Here is a 17,622-nt window from a genome sequence, read left to right as displayed (position 1 = left end):
CGCCACCAGCCCCAAACAGAGCTGGAGGCCGACGGGTGAAGGAGTTTGAAAGGAAAAAAAAAATTGTAGTCTTTCAAATAAATTTTTCAGCATTCGAGATCAACTCTAATCTTTGACTAGTTCCTTGATATTGTATGGTATTTTTTCTAACAATGGAGTGTGAAGTTCCTTGGGACTTCAAAAGTCCGTCGCTCAAAACTCATACAAAAAAGAAGGAGATGGTTCAGTAAGGCATTGTTTGGCACGGTGGACTTTTGTGGACCGGAAGGGAAAGTGAGCAGGCCATGTTGGTCGGGCGTTGCAGGGTGTGAGGTCGAAGTGGGGTTACAGATCCTGCTCAAACGAACATCGGCTGTGGGAGATCAGAGTAGGAGGTCGATGTGCAGAGAGGATGAAGGAGCCGGACTCACCTGCTCGGTCTTACAAGGTCCTTGCACTACAAAGTCCCTGCACGCTTCGCTACACAAGATGACTTAACGAGCCCACTTTAAAAAAAACACGAGAACTACATAGTCCCATATAATCGAGTCTCGCATTACAACAGACACAGGTTATAGATCTTATACCTTTCATAAATTATGATTGACAAAGAGAATTCTCTCCATATAAGATTCCATACAAAGAGGGACAAAACTGATACCAAGATCAAAATTTGGGAAAACGAACATAAAGAACGCTAAATAGGCAACAAGCTTCACTCACCTAGTTCACATATGCCGAAATTAATTTTTGATAACTCACTATGTCGACCAATAACATAGAAAAATCATTGCAGTCATGCCATTTTAATTTTTCTTCTTACTTTTCTGCGCCTTCTTGAAGGGTACAGTATGCAACAATCGCTTAAGAGGAAGAAACTTCACTTGATGAGGAGTCTTCCTTTTTGGTCTGGGTTTCCCTGCATAGATGTATAAGAAACAATTAAGCATTACTACAAAGATGCTGATGAAATCGAGTGGACGACATAGAAGGTGAAAACTGATGTAAATTTACTAAGAATCAACTTTCCAAAAACAAATGTTGAAATTCGATAGATAGCTAAAGAGACAAAATCATTCAGATGAATGATTCATTGAGCAATGAAACTTCTAACAGTCAACCCTTTGCAGCTAAATTCATGCAGAAGAATGAACTTGTATGTAAAATTCATGTTTTTAGCTGGTAAGTCGTTCTCTATGAAATGGTGACATAATGGCACAATGGACAGTTAAAAATGTAATCGGAAGTCCATCAGGCCAGCCAACCCAAACAGATTACTAACTGTAACAAGCCCGTCTTAAGAACAAAAAGCACCCATATCCAAGCAGATCAGAACACTTTACTGCCACATAATCAAATGAAAAGAAAAGGCATTGACCAGAGGACATGCATACTGAAGAAAATTAAATCGCACCTGATATAGATTGAACCGAGTCTGGATAGTTAATTTCAGTATCAGCTTTCCCATTTTCGTTCTCTTCCATAGTCATTTCCGTTGACCCATGCCTTGCAACTAAATAATCATCAATTGCAGGCGCCGCCATACCATCATAAGACTCCAGAACAGGAACCTGATTTGCAAGTACAACTGTATCATCTCCAGATTCCCTGAATTGTTCTTTTTCTGAAATATGCAATGATGATGAATTCAAATACAGAGATTTTTCTTCTTTACACTTCACAGGTAGCATTTTAAAAATTTCATCCATCACATCAATTTGTGTATCAGAACCATTCACACACAAAGCCTCTTCACTGTGAGGAGCAGGAATATCTGAATCCTGGTAATTTGTGGAAACTTCAACTTCAGAATTAGCAGTACAAGCAGCATTTAACCCAACATCTAACGCTTGAAATGTTAAATTATCATTAGGTGGCACGACATCCAATTCACGATTAGTCACGCACTTCTGTGATTGCAAATCATGAATTTCGTTCAAAATCAAATCAATATTCCCATCTGTACCATCTGCATTGTTTGGTTTTGCTTCAGAAGTTAATGTAGGAGATTTAATTTCCACAGCACCAATACAAGCGTTTGCAGTACCACAAGATGAATATAATTTCTGAGGATTTTCACAGTCAAACATTTGTTCGTCCACAAGACTATCAGACAAAGAAGATTGACCTGATTGAGGAAAAGAAGCTCTATCAGGTTGCTCTGGCACTCCAGCAGTCACAGCTGGTTGCTCAACTGCCTCAGAAGCAGAAACAGTGCTTTTACAAGTAGCCATTGATTGAGATACAACCACATCATTGCCACATATCACATCCTTGACTTGAAACCCAAGTGACGGCATGCTGTCAATGACTGAAGCAAAATCAATGGCTTTGGCAGTTTTGGATACTTTGTTACTAGAGGTACTGAAAGACTTTTCCAAATCAGCTAATACCAAATCACCTTCACCACTAGAGATGGGATCCCATTGAAACGAGTCACCAGACCAAGGTTTGTTCTTGTCAGTTTCTTGATCTGATGACAGAACTTCAACTCTTATGGTTTCCTTGAAAAAGTGTTTTTTTCTCACAGCATTAACTACTAGAGTCCTGCAAGACATTAACTGTAAGAGTTTGGATGAGTTAAACATCAAATCTTCAAGACTGAGATTTATGAAAAGCTATCATACCTACAATTTCTTGATATAGACGCTTTAGCTCGCTCCATAGAGAGCCCCAGTAATGACATTAAGTTTGCAACATCATATGGCCCCCTAAATTCATTTGCAGTCGGGGCAGCACTGCAAATTATTAGATTCCTTCCACGAGTCCAATCTACCAGTAACTGAAGAACAATACAAAAATGATGAGTAGTTGCATCCATAAGAAATGAACAATATCCAAACAATTACACAATAATCATGTTACAGTGAATAGTTTTTCCTGGCTGTAGTGTGCATGCGCATTACAGACCAAAGAAATGCACCACATAATAGTAATACAATAAAACCATGTTAAATATCTTAGAATCAAAGTATACTCAATCCACATTCATTTCCAAAAGAAGACATTTCGGATATTAATAAACACGGAAACTATCCATGAATTCTATATCACTGATGAAAAAACTGTAAAACTTCATTCCGAAGATCATTTTAAAGTTTGGAAAAACTAGAACGCTGTCACCTAGCTTGAGCAAAGAATGCTTTCAAAGACTGATGTGCACACAATGCAAGCATTTTAAGGTCAAATTGTACTCTTCACATTAAATGACCCCACAATCTGCCATTATAGCATCTCCATACATAACTTTGATTGAGGGTAAGTATCTTTCACTAGTAGATCATCTGCACCCAGAAAGTCATATGCTTTGGGAAAAAATTTGTACACTTCCGAAAAAGGTTTTAATTGATCAAAATGACACTAACAGACTTCATACGGAATTGTAGTTTTAGTTGACCGTTTGCATAATACTAATATAAGTCCAGTAGTAAGTTGTGTAATGTCATGCAGAATATGACCCTACAACATTGTCTCGTGGAAAGTAAAATTCACCATGTCACAACGCTCTTGTAAGATTTAATTTTGGGAAAGAAAATACAAATCGTTGCTGCCTATTGATTTGGATATGAAATATCCATATAGTAATTTCCCTTTACAAATCCTCACCTTAGCATTGGTTATTATTTGCTTTCTGGCTTGAACATCGGCAATGAGATTCGCATATGTGATCTCAAAATACACTCCGCGCTGCATAACCGATAAATATAAATTCTTTATCACCAAATTCAACAATTCCATCAAATATAAATTGAAAAAAAAAAAAAGAAGCAAGCAAATTCTCTGAGATCAAACCTCCATTGCAGCTTTAACCATGGGCATCTTCAATCGAAACGGCAACTTCTCCGAGAAATCAATCGCAATTATATCTACCTATGAGAAACCAGAATACACACAAATCATAACTTTCTTCCTCAACTCTCCGAGCAACCAAACACAATGTTAAATTTCAGAAATTCAAAAGCACGAACCTCCAATTTCTCACAGGCGAGGTCGAAAGCGGATTGATTTAAGGGCTTGACGGCGACCAAATCGTAAGTCTTCAGAACCGGGTTACCGGAATTAAGGGCCTGCGACTGGGCTGGGGTCTCGGCGCAGACGGTGAGGCGGGTGTACTGGCGGAAAGGGGAGGATCGGGGGACACCGAGGAGGTCGCGGTGGAAGTTGACGGAGGAGTGGAGGAGAGGGGAGTGCTTGAGGAGGGAAGGAAGTTTGAGGAGGGGGATGGAGCAACGGTCGTGATCGGACATGACGCCCTTGATCGTGCGGTTGTAAGCGATTCCGGAATAGCCGAGCTCCAGGGCCTTGGTCACCAGCTTGGCACGTGTTGCTGATGATCGGTCCGGTGGGGAGGGGTCCGTATAGGGTATGCTGAGGTCGAAGAAGGCCATGAGTGGAGGGGAGAAGCGACGGTGGAGTGAAAGATGTGCGGCAGTAGAAGGTCGTTTATCGGTGGTTTAGGGTTTAAGGAAAGGGATGATTTCGGAGGCGTTGGGATTTTTTTATGCCCCACTTTTTTACGGTGGAGGAGGCCTGTGGAAATAAAACGGATTAATTAGGCTGGGTTTGGTTAGCAAATCGTGTCAAATTTCTTATGCCACATGCCAGCCATATATACATAATTACCGAAAATCATTTACAGTTAGTCAACCTTTTTGTTGCAGTTGCCAAAAATCGGTTATGTCGAAATTATTGGCTAGTTTGATTGGTAAATAGCACAACTGATGGTTTGCAAATAAGCTTAATAAACAACAGATCAAGAGCATGCACCGACCTGTAAACAACAAACCAGAAAAGAGAAAAAGAAGTTGTTGCTACAATTTTTCAATTGATGATAAGCCAACATAATCATGACTTAACAAATTAAAATGAAAATCAAATCAAAACTTAATAAGCCAACATCAGCAAACATGATAGGAGCATATTCATGCGACTTAAATGGTTCTCGTGCATTTACGTTATGTTTCTCTAGTTATTTTAGTCCTTTATGCTTCTTTTGTGTGTTTTCAGGTTCTAAGGGCAAGGTATGCAAAAGGATGCCTTTTGGAGCCTTTTGGAGCAAATTAGAGATTGGAATGGATATCATATGCTTGGAGCCAAGAGGATGGACAAAATTAAAGACTTGAAGTAGGAAAGTTAAATCCTAAAAGACCTCATGTTTAAGCATCATTGAAAACTCCTACGCATTTTAGAACACAAAAACAACATTCCTTGCAACCTTAGGACATTGTCGTGTGTTTCCTTGTGTCTCCGTTCCTTGCCATGCAAGGAAGGGTTTTGTTCCCTATTTTTAAACACTTAAAGCATTCACTTATCATATCATTCACTTAACATATCATTCAATTATCATATCATTCATTTATCACTTATCAAACCATTCACTTATCATAACATACACTTATCACTTATCACTTATCACTTCCATTCACTTATCACTCACCACATATCATTCATTTATCACTTAACATATCATTCCACCATTCATTCTTTATTCCACAAACAAGTCACATGCATTTCCACCTTCCTACTTCATCATTTCACCACATTCTCCCTCTTTAACTCATTTCATTATTCATTCACTTTGCATTCATCACTTCCACCCCACATGCACCCTTTATTCTTCATCATTGCAACCATGGCACATTTACACCAACAAAACAACTCCCATGCCATGGCCTACTCATATTCCCATTTCCTTTCCAACATCTCACATGCATTCACATGCATTTCCACCTTCCTACTTCATCATTTCACCACATTCTCCCTCTTTAACTCACATGCACCCAAACAAAGCCAACCTAGCTAACCCAACATGCATTATTTATTAACTCTTCATCATGCATCCACATTCATTCCAACACAAAACACACACATGCACTTATTCTTTCATCATTGCACCACCAATTCACCCACATTCATTTCCAACCATTCACACCCCTTTAATCATTCTCCTAGCTATCATTCACATGCTCTCCCATCCATTCTCTCCCTATATAAACCACACACACTTCATTCATTTGGATCATTCAATTCATCCCACACTTCCATTTCATTCAATTCCATCTCTCCATTCTCACACCACAAATAAACACTTCCCCTTAGAATCCAAAACCATTCTTCCATTTCCACGACTCCTCATCCACTTCCATAATTCCACACTTCCATCCCCCCCAACCAACTATCCTTAGACCTTATGCTACAACGAAGAGGAAGAGAAGAGGGCCTAAACGTTCATACAATTCAAGTTTGAGTTGTTGGAATGTTTAGGCGTTTCTTTGATTTCAATGTTTAATTTCAATTCTCTTTGTTTTGTACGTATGAGGAACTAAACCCCCCTTAGCTAGGGGGTGATTCGAAATATATGTTTATGCTTGCAATATGATTTGATTACTTTTAATTACGTTTCATAAGTTGTGAATTCAATTTGTTTAACTATTTGATTGATATCCTATTTATGTATGTTTATTAAGAATGAACGCTTAATTTCCATGCATGAATTTGACGCTAGAATATAAGTGAGTTTCACATAATAGTTATGAACTTATATTCACAAGTAGTGGAGGTTGCTTATAAACAATCGCGTTAAACAAATTCTTGGCATAAGTTTCATGCAATCATAGTAACGAATGCCTCGTCAACACTTATAGTTTTCATGTTGCTTAATGATTCTTGCTTGTATCTCTATTATGCAATTCATGTAGGGAACTTGTGAGGAATGCTTTGGGTTGTCGTATGCAATCATCCAATTCATTAACTTAAGGAAAACTTGACGGTTAATTTAAGCGGACCTAATTAACCCGGAGCGTTGAGAATTCATGGTTTATTGAAAAGCAATTAGAAATCTTTTTATTATGCAAGTGTAACATGTGTGGAGATGAACCCCTTGGCTAGCATCCATTCATTCCATTTCATCAATTTCATATTTACATTCTGTTTTAATTGCAATTTGTTCATTTAGTTTAATTCCGTCCAAAACTCAATCCCCCTTTACTTTATTGTTCAATTTAGTTAGAAATCATTTTAGTTTGTGTTTTTAAAGCATTTTGAGTCTTTTGGTTTGTCTTAGTGTTTTAACGTTTACTTTCACATTCTTTGAGTCTAGTTTAACGTTTTATATTGTTTTTACGTTTTAGTTTAAATTCGTCCAAATCCAATTCCCCCCTATTTCGTTGAAGTCTTAGTCTTAATCTTTCTTATTTTTAGTTTTGCTTTCTTCGAGCATTAAATAGTGTTTTATATTGTGTTTTTAAGTCAATTTAGAAGGTTTTAGCAAGCCCTCCTAATCCCCGGTCTAGAACGATCCCTCACTTATCCATTCTACTACAATTGTCAAACGAGGGTTTAATTTGAGTGTCAAGTAATTATCGCATCAAAACATAATCCAAATAGTTATAAGTTCACAAACTCAAAAGTCTAACTAATATAATTATCTAAATTCAATTGTAGCAACTAATACATAAACAAAAAACTCAAAACTCAAAAGTATGGTTGTAGTTATACGATCCCTTTATTATCATCCACCACCTTCCTCCTCCCTACAATTCTACCCAACCAAACGCCACCCTTGATTTGAACGCGCATCGTGCACCAAAGCGCAACGCCACCCACGAAGGTAGGATCGTAACCTCTTTTTTGTCGCTAACCCATTCTCTGTGCCAATCGAGTTTAAGAAGAGTCGGCGACGTGCCTCTATCACGAATTTGTTCGATCTGTGAACAAGAGAAAGAGAAGTAGTGAAAGGAGAAGAGAGAAGGCAATGAACATAGGTAGGTTGGTGGAAGCATTGCCCTTCGATTTGTGGTGAAAAACCAGGATTAATTGATTCCGAAAGTCCGCACAGATAAAATTCGGAGATGATCCTTTTCCATATTTTCTTATATATTTTATACAACTTGTTAATACAATATGAAACAAATGAACTCGCTAATGAGGTAATTTATGACACATTTGGAATTGTTTAAAGTATTTTTAGATAAAATATTTTTGAGTTTCAAAAGCACTTGAACTATACTCTTACTTCTTGCAATAAGCACTTCAAATGCTTTTTCAAGATTCATTTGCATTTTTTGCCTTGGATTGGTACTAAAACATTTTCATTAAAGTGTTTTTAGTCATTTTAAATGCACTTCCGAACAAGCCTTAGTGTCTATTTCAAAACGTAAGAGTAAGACTATTCTAAGAAGGGTAGTGCTACATACACCAAATTCGTGTTGTCTCAATTATATTCTCTCTTCCTCTCCATTTTTTTATCATGTAGAAATCCTCTCTTTTTATTAAATCGACTCAACTTTAAGAGAAAACAAAATTTAGAAAGTGTTTTTGCTTACCAAACAAATTGATGTTAAATAAGCAAACACAATTTACGTATTATACTACTTAACATTTTTTATGAACAAATGAGTGAGCTAAGTCTCATAGGGGTGGAAAAAAATACCACATATTTCAAACCGAATCAAAAAAATTCCGAAACCAAACCAAAAAAATACTAAACCAAAAATTTCGGTACAGAAATCAGTCTCACATTTTCATTCGTTCAGTAATCCCGAACCGAATTGAAATAATATATATATATATATATATATTATTTAATTTTAGATATATGTTTTAAGTGTCATGAAGTAGAAGATATGTAATGGGGGTCAGTCAAGAAGAATTTCAGTCATGCCTAACCAACATTAGTAATTTGCTTGAGATTTACAAATGGACATGTCATCCCATCAGTGTTACGGTGCTATTATTCCACAAACTCTAAACCATTTTTGATTTGACTCAATTTGCTGCCCCATAGTAACATCACCTCGTATATCCCTGCTAATATTTATCCAAGTTATGTCATTTTTCTGATTGACTTGTAACTGAATGATGATCAGGAACGGGGAATCCTTGGAGGTAGAGCAGAATAAAAAGGTGGTGAGCAAGGAGGATTCCACGGAGAAAGGTAAACCTGCCTGTATAGTCGATGGAAGAGAAGCAAGAGCGTTGGACGTTTTCTGGTTTTTAAAACCTTGCACAACACTTTTCCTCCAAAGTATTGAGCAACAAATTAAGAGGAATACCATTAGATCATAGCACTAAATCTCTATACTACCTGACATTTAAACTCACCTAACAATAACAACATGATGGTTTAAAAAGATGGGGTGTACCGAGCAGTTTGATGGGTGTATCACGCAAAAAAAACCTGGGCCTCACAGAGCCCATTCCCAAAACAGCGCCAACCACCCCGCGCGGTTTTATCCTACGACGAACAATCAAACCAAAAGAAACACAAAACAAAGCGCTGAAAACTCGCAAACACCCACGTCATCGATCCTCACTCACCCTTCACCTCCATCTCCACCGCGAACACAAATCCATCGACTGCCCAAAACCTTCCTTCCATCTACCACGCGGATCGACCCTCATCTCAGGATCCCACATCGCCCTATAAATACCCACAAAATCCAAACACTCCATGCATTCCCCAAAAGCAAACGAGTTCTCTCTCACTTTCTCTGCAATTTTCAGGTCCTCTCTCTCTCTCCCCTTCTCAAATTTCTGCAGTTTCACGTAGATTATGGTTTCAGATTCCTCTCTCTGACTTCTGATGTTTTGTTTTAGTTTTGTGTTCAGGTTTTTGAGAATTTTGGCTGGCAACAATGTCTGGACGCGGAAAGGGAGGCAAGGTGTTCGGCAAGGGAGGAGCAAAACGTCACCGGAAGATCCTCCGTGACAACATCCAGGGCATCACCAAGCCAGCGATTCGCCGCCTGGCCCGCAGAGGTGGCGTGAAGCGAATCAGCGGCCTGATATACGAGGAAACTCGCGGCGTCCTCAAGATCTTTCTCGAGAACGTGATTCGTGATGCCGTTACCTACACGGAGCATGCAAGGAGGAAGACGGTGACGGCCATGGACGTTGTCTATGCGCTCAAGAGGCAGGGCAGGACTCTGTACGGATTCGGGGGTTAGGGTTTTGCTGTCAAAGGGACTGGGGATTGGTATCGGGTATTTTTAACGTATAGGTTTTAAATAAAAGTGGTGTCATGTAAGATACTACTAAACCCTTTTTATGATATGAAATTTCATTAATTACTATTAATTTAAAAAAAAATTATTGCACCTGTATTTCTTCTTTTTTTTTGGTCGAAATATTGCACCTATATCTATCCAGCTAACTAATTGCCTAGAATATGGGAAGATTGATGATTACATGAAATTGAAAAATTCATTAATATATTAAAAATGTTATTCTCATTATATATTTTATATCACATTTATACTACTTCTATAATAGAGATGGATGAACATGTGTAACATCATTCTTAATGTATTCTTTAAGGGAAATGTTATTAACACTCCAAAAATCTCATTCTACACTCCTCATAAGTGTATTTTTCTTTCTAAATATAGGAAGTTGGAGTGTAGAAAGAGAAATTTGAAGTGCCAATAATAATTTCCTTCTTCAAAACACTTATTTCTAATGGAGAAAATATAATAAAGGAAAGAAAAACGTTTTTATTTTTATTTTGTTGGATTTGAAAAATTAATCCTGTTTTACATAGTTACAACATTAAAAATGTCATAAATTAAACTATCATGGAGTGATTCAGTGGTTGAGGATTAATTTCAAGTTTGTATTACACAAGCATGCTTTTTGTTTGAATTTTTTTTTTATTTTTTATGTTGAAGTCCCAGATCAAAATAAATGTATCAACTTCTTGGTACGTTTAAAACTCTTTTTTTTTTAAAAAAAAATTACTATTAATAAGAGGAGTGAGAGAGTTTGAAACTATTACAAAAAAAATTACGTTGAAAACTTAAATGTTCCATAGATGTACCAACTTTGTGGTATGTTTACAACCCAAATGCACTATAAACTAATAGTGTTGTGTCAAAAGCTAGATGTACCCAAATTGACCCCAAAAATGAACAACATTCTGAAAACTTGTTTTGGAAAGAAAAAAAGAATATACATCATATTGTTGCAATCCTACCGGGTTAGAAATGTGATTGTGTAAATCCTAGTCTATCTAGGAGTATCTTGTATATTCCCTTTAGTAGTTTAATTCCTATTAGAGATGTGATCCTATTAGGGTAAAGATTCTACCTATCATACTACTATAAATAAACGTATAAGGAGGTGATACAACACACACCTCAGAATTAAATCTCTTTCTTTTTTCTCTGTTGCCGCTGGCCCCTCTCTCTCTCTCTGTCCTTTATACAATTCAATCAAGTAGGCCTACAACATGTTATCAGCACACTTTTGCCAGAAGCTAAAGAACTCAATGATCGTAAGAGGCTCTCTTCTACAAATTCAAAGGCTTTCAATTATTTTCTACCAATCAGGTTCTTCTAAAATAAATTAAGATGTTTGAAAAAATCTTGAAACATGAAAACATTCCCCATGATGCATGAACCTCCTATATTTATATTTTCCTTCCAATTACATATATCGTATATATGTTCATATATTTTGTCAATATATATAATTGTTCATGCATTGCGCATTTATACTATGTGGAATTGTGAGTCAAAGACTCAAAATTAATTTATAAGCAAATAGGGGTTTTAACCATAGAATTTGAAAAAAAAAAAAAAACACACACACACACACACACAAAAATCTGGGATTTTTATGGCACTGCCACAGCACCACCGTCAAGACCACCACGCTGACCTAAAGCCCAACCGCGTGGACCACCTTGGGACTACGTCACTCTGACGCCCTGGACCTTGCTCGCAGCCCTCTGGCTTGCTGCATCTCTCGGACCCAACCAAGCTTCGACTTGGGTTGTCTGCTACACAGGCCTACAACCCCAGTCCAAACCCGACCCACACTTGCATGCCAGAAGCATGCTGGGCTTGTTCCTAACACGGGTCTGAAGCCTCGGCCCATCTGCAGTAGCCTCCTTGGTTTGCTTGGTTTGTATTTGCCACGGCCCGCAATACTAGAAGCCAGCCTAGATGGCTGAGCTTGTCCCTGCGGCCTAATAACCGAAACCCAGCTTCGGTTGGGGTTTCCTTACACCCTCGCAAGCCTTTGGGCTTGCCCCTTGTGCATTGGTTTCAGCCTATAACGTCAGCAACTTGCTACTGGGCTTCGCATTACTCGACTTGTGGCCTGAAGCCACGCATTAGGCTGCTTTCTGCAGCTACCCAAGCCCAATAAACCCTATAAGGCTTTGCCCTACTCACGGCACCCATGCCCCCATGTTTGGGTTATGGTTTTTCGAATCCAATACTATTTTTGGCATTTTAAATAATTTTAACCCACATGTTATAATTATTTTTGCTTCTACGATCAACCTCGAATGGTATCGATCTATTGAATAAATTAAAGTGACCAGCAATCCACTAATCTGACAATGAATCCAAAATTATTGGCCTGAAGCTCACTTTTTGGCATTACCAATTCAATAAATTATTTATTCTCTTTGGACCGTTGACTATCTTTCATAGTCCCGAAGCAATCACACTTGGGTTCCTTAAGCAATCCACAAATCCACTACACTTTATTGAATATTGTATTTTGTGTTCTTGTAGATACCCCTATATATGAACTAATCGTTCATAAATAAATCAATCCTGTAGTTTCGAATTTAGTGCCCTTGAAACCCGATATTTTCATTCAAAACTTACCACATGAAACCTGTAGCTTTCATGCACAAATTAAACCAATACATGTCTATGGAACTCGAATGTTCTACGATGTATGTCTATGGCTTTCCATATGACTAACCACGTTTTGTTGTACCCTCTGTTTAGGGACATGTCAAACTTGAACAAGATCGATTTCATTGTTCTGGAAGTCTTCGGAAGAAACTACCTGAAATGTTTTCAAGACGTGAAGCTCCACCTTACTGCAAAGAGTCTTAGAGTTACCATCAAGGAACCAATCGATGATGCATCTGTAGACAAAGCTTAGAAAGTTATTGCTATGATCTTCATTTGAAGACACATCCATGATGCACTGCAGACCGAGTACCTCACAGAGAATGATCCACATACCTCTGGCTTGCCCTGGTGGATCGTTTTGATCACCAGAAAGACATCTTCTTGCCTGAAGCAAGACATGACTGGCAACATCTACGCTTCCAAGACTTTAAGTCTGTGAATGAATTACAACTCTGAAGTTTGTAGAATTTGATCATTACTTAAGTTCTATAACGAGGAGTTAACCGAATATGATCTCTTAGAGAAGACCTATTCGACCTTCAACAACACCAATATTGTCTTGCAGCAACAAATTCTTAGATTTGATATCTGTTCTACTTCTCGCTGAAAAGCAGAACCAGCTTTTGATGAAGAATCATCAAGCTCGACCTATTGGCTCGAACGCCGCGCCTAAAGTGCATACGACAAATTCTAACAACCACAACCGACGAAGATCCTATCGTGGCCATGGAAAAATGTGGCAAGCTCCACCACGGAACCAAAGTCCATCGAACAGTGGCCTATCCAAGGGAGGAAACTTGACCTAAAACCGCCAACCCCATGCCCTGAAAACCCAAACTTCAAGAACAGAGAAAAACTACAATTCAAACGGATTCCACTGAACTGGACATGTGTTACCATTGTGGATCAAGGGATCATTAGTCACGCATATGCCGAGCTACCCCTAAGGCCATTGCGAAGTATCATGCACGTCGTGAGTCCAACTTTGCGCATGTAGCAATACTCGAAGCTACTATTACAACTCTGGAGGTTTCAGATTTTCAGGAAGCATCCACTCATATGGAAGAATGAATTTTAAACATGTTTTTAGGGTGTTAAACCCCTAGTGACAGAACACCCTCACCTAAATTTCTGGGTCTATGGTTAAATTTTTGGACAATTTTTCTAAGTCTTTGGAATTATTTGTTTGGTTTGGTTTGTTTTGAACTTTGGATAATTATTTTATGGATATTATTTCTCGAATTGATTATTTGAATGAATTGAATTATATTTATGCATGTGACTGATTCAATTAATTCATTTCTAGGTATGACTAGTGGGGAAGTTAGTTGTCTGGCCAATAGTGCAACTATGCACACCATATTGTGTGTGAAACACTATTTCACTAATTTCGTACCAAAGAATGCACTTTTGACAATCCTCTCAAGCCCATCCAACCTGATAGAAAGATACAGAAGGGCATGTATAATGTTGTCCAATGGTATTGAATTAACCATTAAAGATGCACTTTATTCTCCACGTTCCGAAAGAACGTTGTTAAGTTTTAGAGATATTCGAGAAAATCAATATCATGTTCAAACCACTGAAGAGAATGGTTCTGAATTTTTTTGTATCATTTCTTACGAATATAGCATATTCACGAAAAGCTGGAACATTTCCCGAATGGGTTGTACATGACAACCATTTAAGTCGTAGAGACGCACCATATGGCCGGCCCTATGGTTGGGTTCCAGGATATTCTCCTGCTTTGGCATGATCGAATGGGAAACCCCAGATGAGATATGATGCGCCGTATCCTCAAAACATCTCATGGGAATCACTTGAAATCTTATCCCAGCCATCCACTTTGCAAAGCATATTCCCTGAGGAAGTTGAACATTCAACCCTCACTTACAAAGATTATTCACAACCCCCTTAAATTTCTTCAGAAGATTCAAGGGGATATTTGTGGATCTATCCAACCAACATGCAGACCATTTAGATACTTTATGGTGTTGGTTGATGCATCGACACGATGGTCACATGTCTGCTTGTTGTCCACACACAGCGTTGCATTTGCAAAACTTTTAGCACAAATTATTAAGCTAACGGCTCACCACGTTGATTATCCGATCAAGTTGATTCAACTGGATAATGCTAGAAAGTTTATGTCACATACCTTTGATAATTATTGCATGTCTATTAGGATTGAAGTTGAATATCCCGTACCCCATGTTCACACCCAAAACGGCTTGGCAAAAGCTTTCATAAAGCGCCTTTAAACGATAGCTCGAACTTTGGTTATGTGAACTAATTTTCCAGTATTTATATGGGGTCACGCAATATTGCACGCAACTATGTTGTTTGCCTGAGGCCTATCCCAACCTTATTCACTATTACAGTTGGTTACTGGATATGAGCCTGATGTCTCACATTTACATATGCTTGGATGCACAGTTTATGTGCCAATAGAACCGCCACTATGTACCAAAATGGGTCCTCAGAGAAAAATGAGAATCAATGTCAGTTATAATTCACCATCCATTATTCGCTACTTAGAACCCTTGACAGAAGATCTCTTTATCGCACATTTTGCGGATTGTCACTTCGATAAGATAGGCTTCCCGTCGTTAGGGGGAGATAAGATCACTAATGTTCCTATAGAACGTCGCGGATTGTCGTGGATTACTCCCACTATGTCTCATTAAGATCTCCACGCACCTCAGTCTGAACTGCGACATATTCTAAGTCTTCAGAGCATTACTCAAAGCATGCCAGATGTTTTTACTGATCTAGTGAAGGTGACAATATCACATTGCGACAAGATCACATTTACCCATTGCAAACGCACCTGCAAAGATGAACTTACCAAGCGTAAGCCGTAACATCGCTATGGAAGGCAAAACCGTCCCCGAGGTTGGGGGTGACCGCACCTCCCACACAGCAAGGTACACTAGCAGCTAGCCATTCACCTGCTTCTACCCTGAAGCATGGCAGGCATCTTGGTTCAAAGGATTCATAACCCCAGAAGAGGAAAATGACACAAACTAGTGACACTAGTCTAAATTCGACCATTGCTTACTCATCTGTTCCAACGTATGAGGTTATTCTATATTACGGTGATGTCTTAAATGAGACATATCGGCCTCCCGAGAATCATGAGATTTAGGTCCATTAGGCAGCTTTGGATAAAGTTTGGAATCGAAATGAGATGATTGTCGATGATGTATTTGCGTATACCGTTGCTTCCGACGTCATGCTTAATGACAATATTAAACCACACTCCATTGATGAATGTCGACATAGAATAGATTGGTCAAACTGGAAACAAGCAATCCAAGTCAAACTTGATTCGCTTGCGAAACAAAAGGTGTTTGGGCCTGTAGCTCATACTCCACTACATGTGAAGCATGTGGGCTGCAAGTGGGTTTTCGTAAGGAAGCGTAATGAGAAGAATGAAATAGTATGATACAAAGCATGCCTCATAGTGCAAGCTTTCTCTCAACGCCTTGGGATTGATTACGAGGAAACGTATTCCCTATAACGGACGTCATAACATTTTGCTAACTTATCATTTTGGTAGTTTCTGAAAAACTGAATATACAGCTTATAGACATGGTAACCACGTATATCTATGGGGATCTAGATACGGAAATGTATATGAAAGTTCTAGAAGGACTTCCATTGACTGGTTCAAATAGTTCTAGACCATGGAACACTCTCGATTAGATTGAGGAGATCACTCTACGAATTGAAATAATCCAGGCGGATGTGGTATAACCGTGTGAGTGAATATTTGACAAGTCAGGGTTATGTGAACAATGAACTATGCCCATGCATGTTCATTAAGAAGTCCCATTCTGGATTTAGGATCGTTGTAGTTTGTGTCGATGATATGAGCCTCATTGGAACTCCCGCAAAGCTTGAGGAAATTGTCGCGCACTTGAAATCGGAATTTGAGATGAAAGATCTTGGGAAAACTTGATATTGTCTCTGCCTGGAGATTGAGCATTGTTTGGATTGAATCCTAGTACACCAATCGAACTATACCCATAAGTTGTGACGTTTTAATGAGGATAAAGCGAAGCCTTCGAGTACTCATTGGTTGTTCGAACTCTAGATGCTAAACAAGATCTCTTCCATCCGAATGAGGATGAGAAAGAGATTTTGGAGCCTGAAGTTCCATACCTAAGTGCAATTGGAGCTTTATTGTACTTGGCTCAATGCACTAGACCCGACATCTCTTTTGCTGTTAATCTTTTAGATAGATACAGTAATGCACCTACACGCAGACATTGGAATGGTGTTAAAGACATTTTTCGCTACCTTAAGGGTACGACAGATTTGGGCTTATTCTACATCCACAAATCCTCGAGAGGAGCCGTTACCCCCATCGGTCCTCAGGTTAATTCTCGCCTTATTGGTTATGTAGATGCTGGTTATCTGTCTAACCCACATAGGACACATTCTCAAACGGGTTATGTCTTTACCATTGGAGACCTTGCTATATCTTAGAGGTCTACCAAGCAAATGCTAGTTGCGACTTCTTCGAACCATGCTGAGATTCTCGCCCTGCATGAAGCCTTGCAATAGTGCTTTTGGTTGAGAGCAGTTATGGAACATATTTGAAGCACTAGTGATCTTTCTTCTGTCGTTGACCTTCCTACGATGATCTTTGAAGACAATATAGTATGTATCGAGCAGCTAAAGAAGGGATACATCAAGGGAGACAACAACAAGCACATAGCACCAAAGTTCTTGTATTATCACCATCAATAATAACATCAAAACATTGAAGTCAAGTAAATTCGTTCCTAAGACAACCTGGCCGATCTCTTCACAAAGTCATTACCCAAGTCCACTTTTCAAAAGCTCGTCCAAGGAATCGGTATGCGTAAATTATCTAAGTTGAATCACTTATAGTTCTCTTATTTGTAAGTTATGTCTAACTTAGGGGGAGTATCTTGAAGCATACTCACTTGATCTTAATGTACTATTTTTCCTACGA

At 38.6% G+C, this 17,622-nt stretch overlaps 2 protein-coding genes across 4 annotated transcripts; one reads left to right on the top strand and one right to left on the bottom strand.

The window, feature by feature from the left end:
- Nucleotides 1–551: 551 nt before the first annotated feature.
- On the bottom strand, nt 552–4,498 carry LOC103945667 (protein GAMETOPHYTE DEFECTIVE 1). 2 transcript variants are annotated; one of them, XM_048588917.1, is made up of 7 exons: nt 3,948–4,498; nt 3,772–3,849; nt 3,586–3,666; nt 2,607–2,761; nt 2,108–2,526; nt 1,394–1,603; nt 552–898 (listed from the first exon to the last, which is right to left on the bottom strand). In XM_048588917.1, exons 1-7 carry the CDS (start codon nt 4,365–4,367, stop codon nt 786–788), a joined length of 1,476 nt encoding a protein of 491 aa, XP_048444874.1. In that variant the 5' UTR covers nt 4,368–4,498; the 3' UTR covers nt 552–785. The 2 variants fall into 2 exon arrangements, with proteins under 2 accessions (XP_048444874.1, XP_009354537.1); XM_009356262.3 differs by having other exon boundaries at nt 1,394–2,526; nt 3,948–4,497.
- Nucleotides 4,499–8,889: 4,391 nt separating this feature from the next.
- Nucleotides 8,890–10,125, top strand: LOC103945668 (histone H4). Of its 2 annotated transcripts, none has more exons than XM_018647075.2 (2): nt 8,890–9,483; nt 9,589–10,125. In XM_018647075.2, the coding sequence occupies exon 2, from the start codon at nt 9,615–9,617 to the stop codon at nt 9,924–9,926; it is 312 nt and encodes a 103-aa protein (XP_018502591.1). In that variant the 5' UTR covers nt 8,890–9,483; nt 9,589–9,614; the 3' UTR covers nt 9,927–10,125. The 2 variants fall into 2 exon arrangements, with proteins under 2 accessions (XP_018502591.1, XP_018502592.1); XM_018647076.2 differs by having other exon boundaries at nt 9,577–10,125.
- Nucleotides 10,126–17,622: the final 7,497 nt, after the last annotated feature.

This window comes from the organism of the source record quoted next, unplaced genomic scaffold, assembly GCF_019419815.1.
Source record: "Pyrus x bretschneideri cultivar Hongxiangsu unplaced genomic scaffold, Pyrus_bretschneideri_v1 Contig29, whole genome shotgun sequence".
NCBI classification, from domain to species: domain Eukaryota; kingdom Viridiplantae; phylum Streptophyta; class Magnoliopsida; order Rosales; family Rosaceae; genus Pyrus; species Pyrus x bretschneideri.
This window is presented reverse-complemented; position numbering and strand designations above follow the sequence as displayed.

Excerpts from the sequence above, each read along its gene's own strand:
- LOC103945667 (XM_009356262.3), bottom strand. The coding sequence starts at position 4,367 with ATGGCCTTCTTCGACCTCAGCATACCCTATACGGACCCCTCCCCACCG. Across the intron at positions 3,850-3,947 it reads TCGCCTGTGAGAAATTGGAG|GTAGATATAATTGCGATTGA; the intron begins GTTCGTGCTTTT and ends GGTTTCTCATAG. Across the intron at positions 3,667-3,771 it reads TGGTTAAAGCTGCAATGGAG|CGCGGAGTGTATTTTGAGAT; the intron begins GTTTGATCTCAG and ends TCGGTTATGCAG.
- LOC103945668 (XM_018647075.2), top strand. The coding sequence starts at position 9,615 with ATGTCTGGACGCGGAAAGGGAGGCAAGGTGTTCGGCAAGGGAGGAGCA.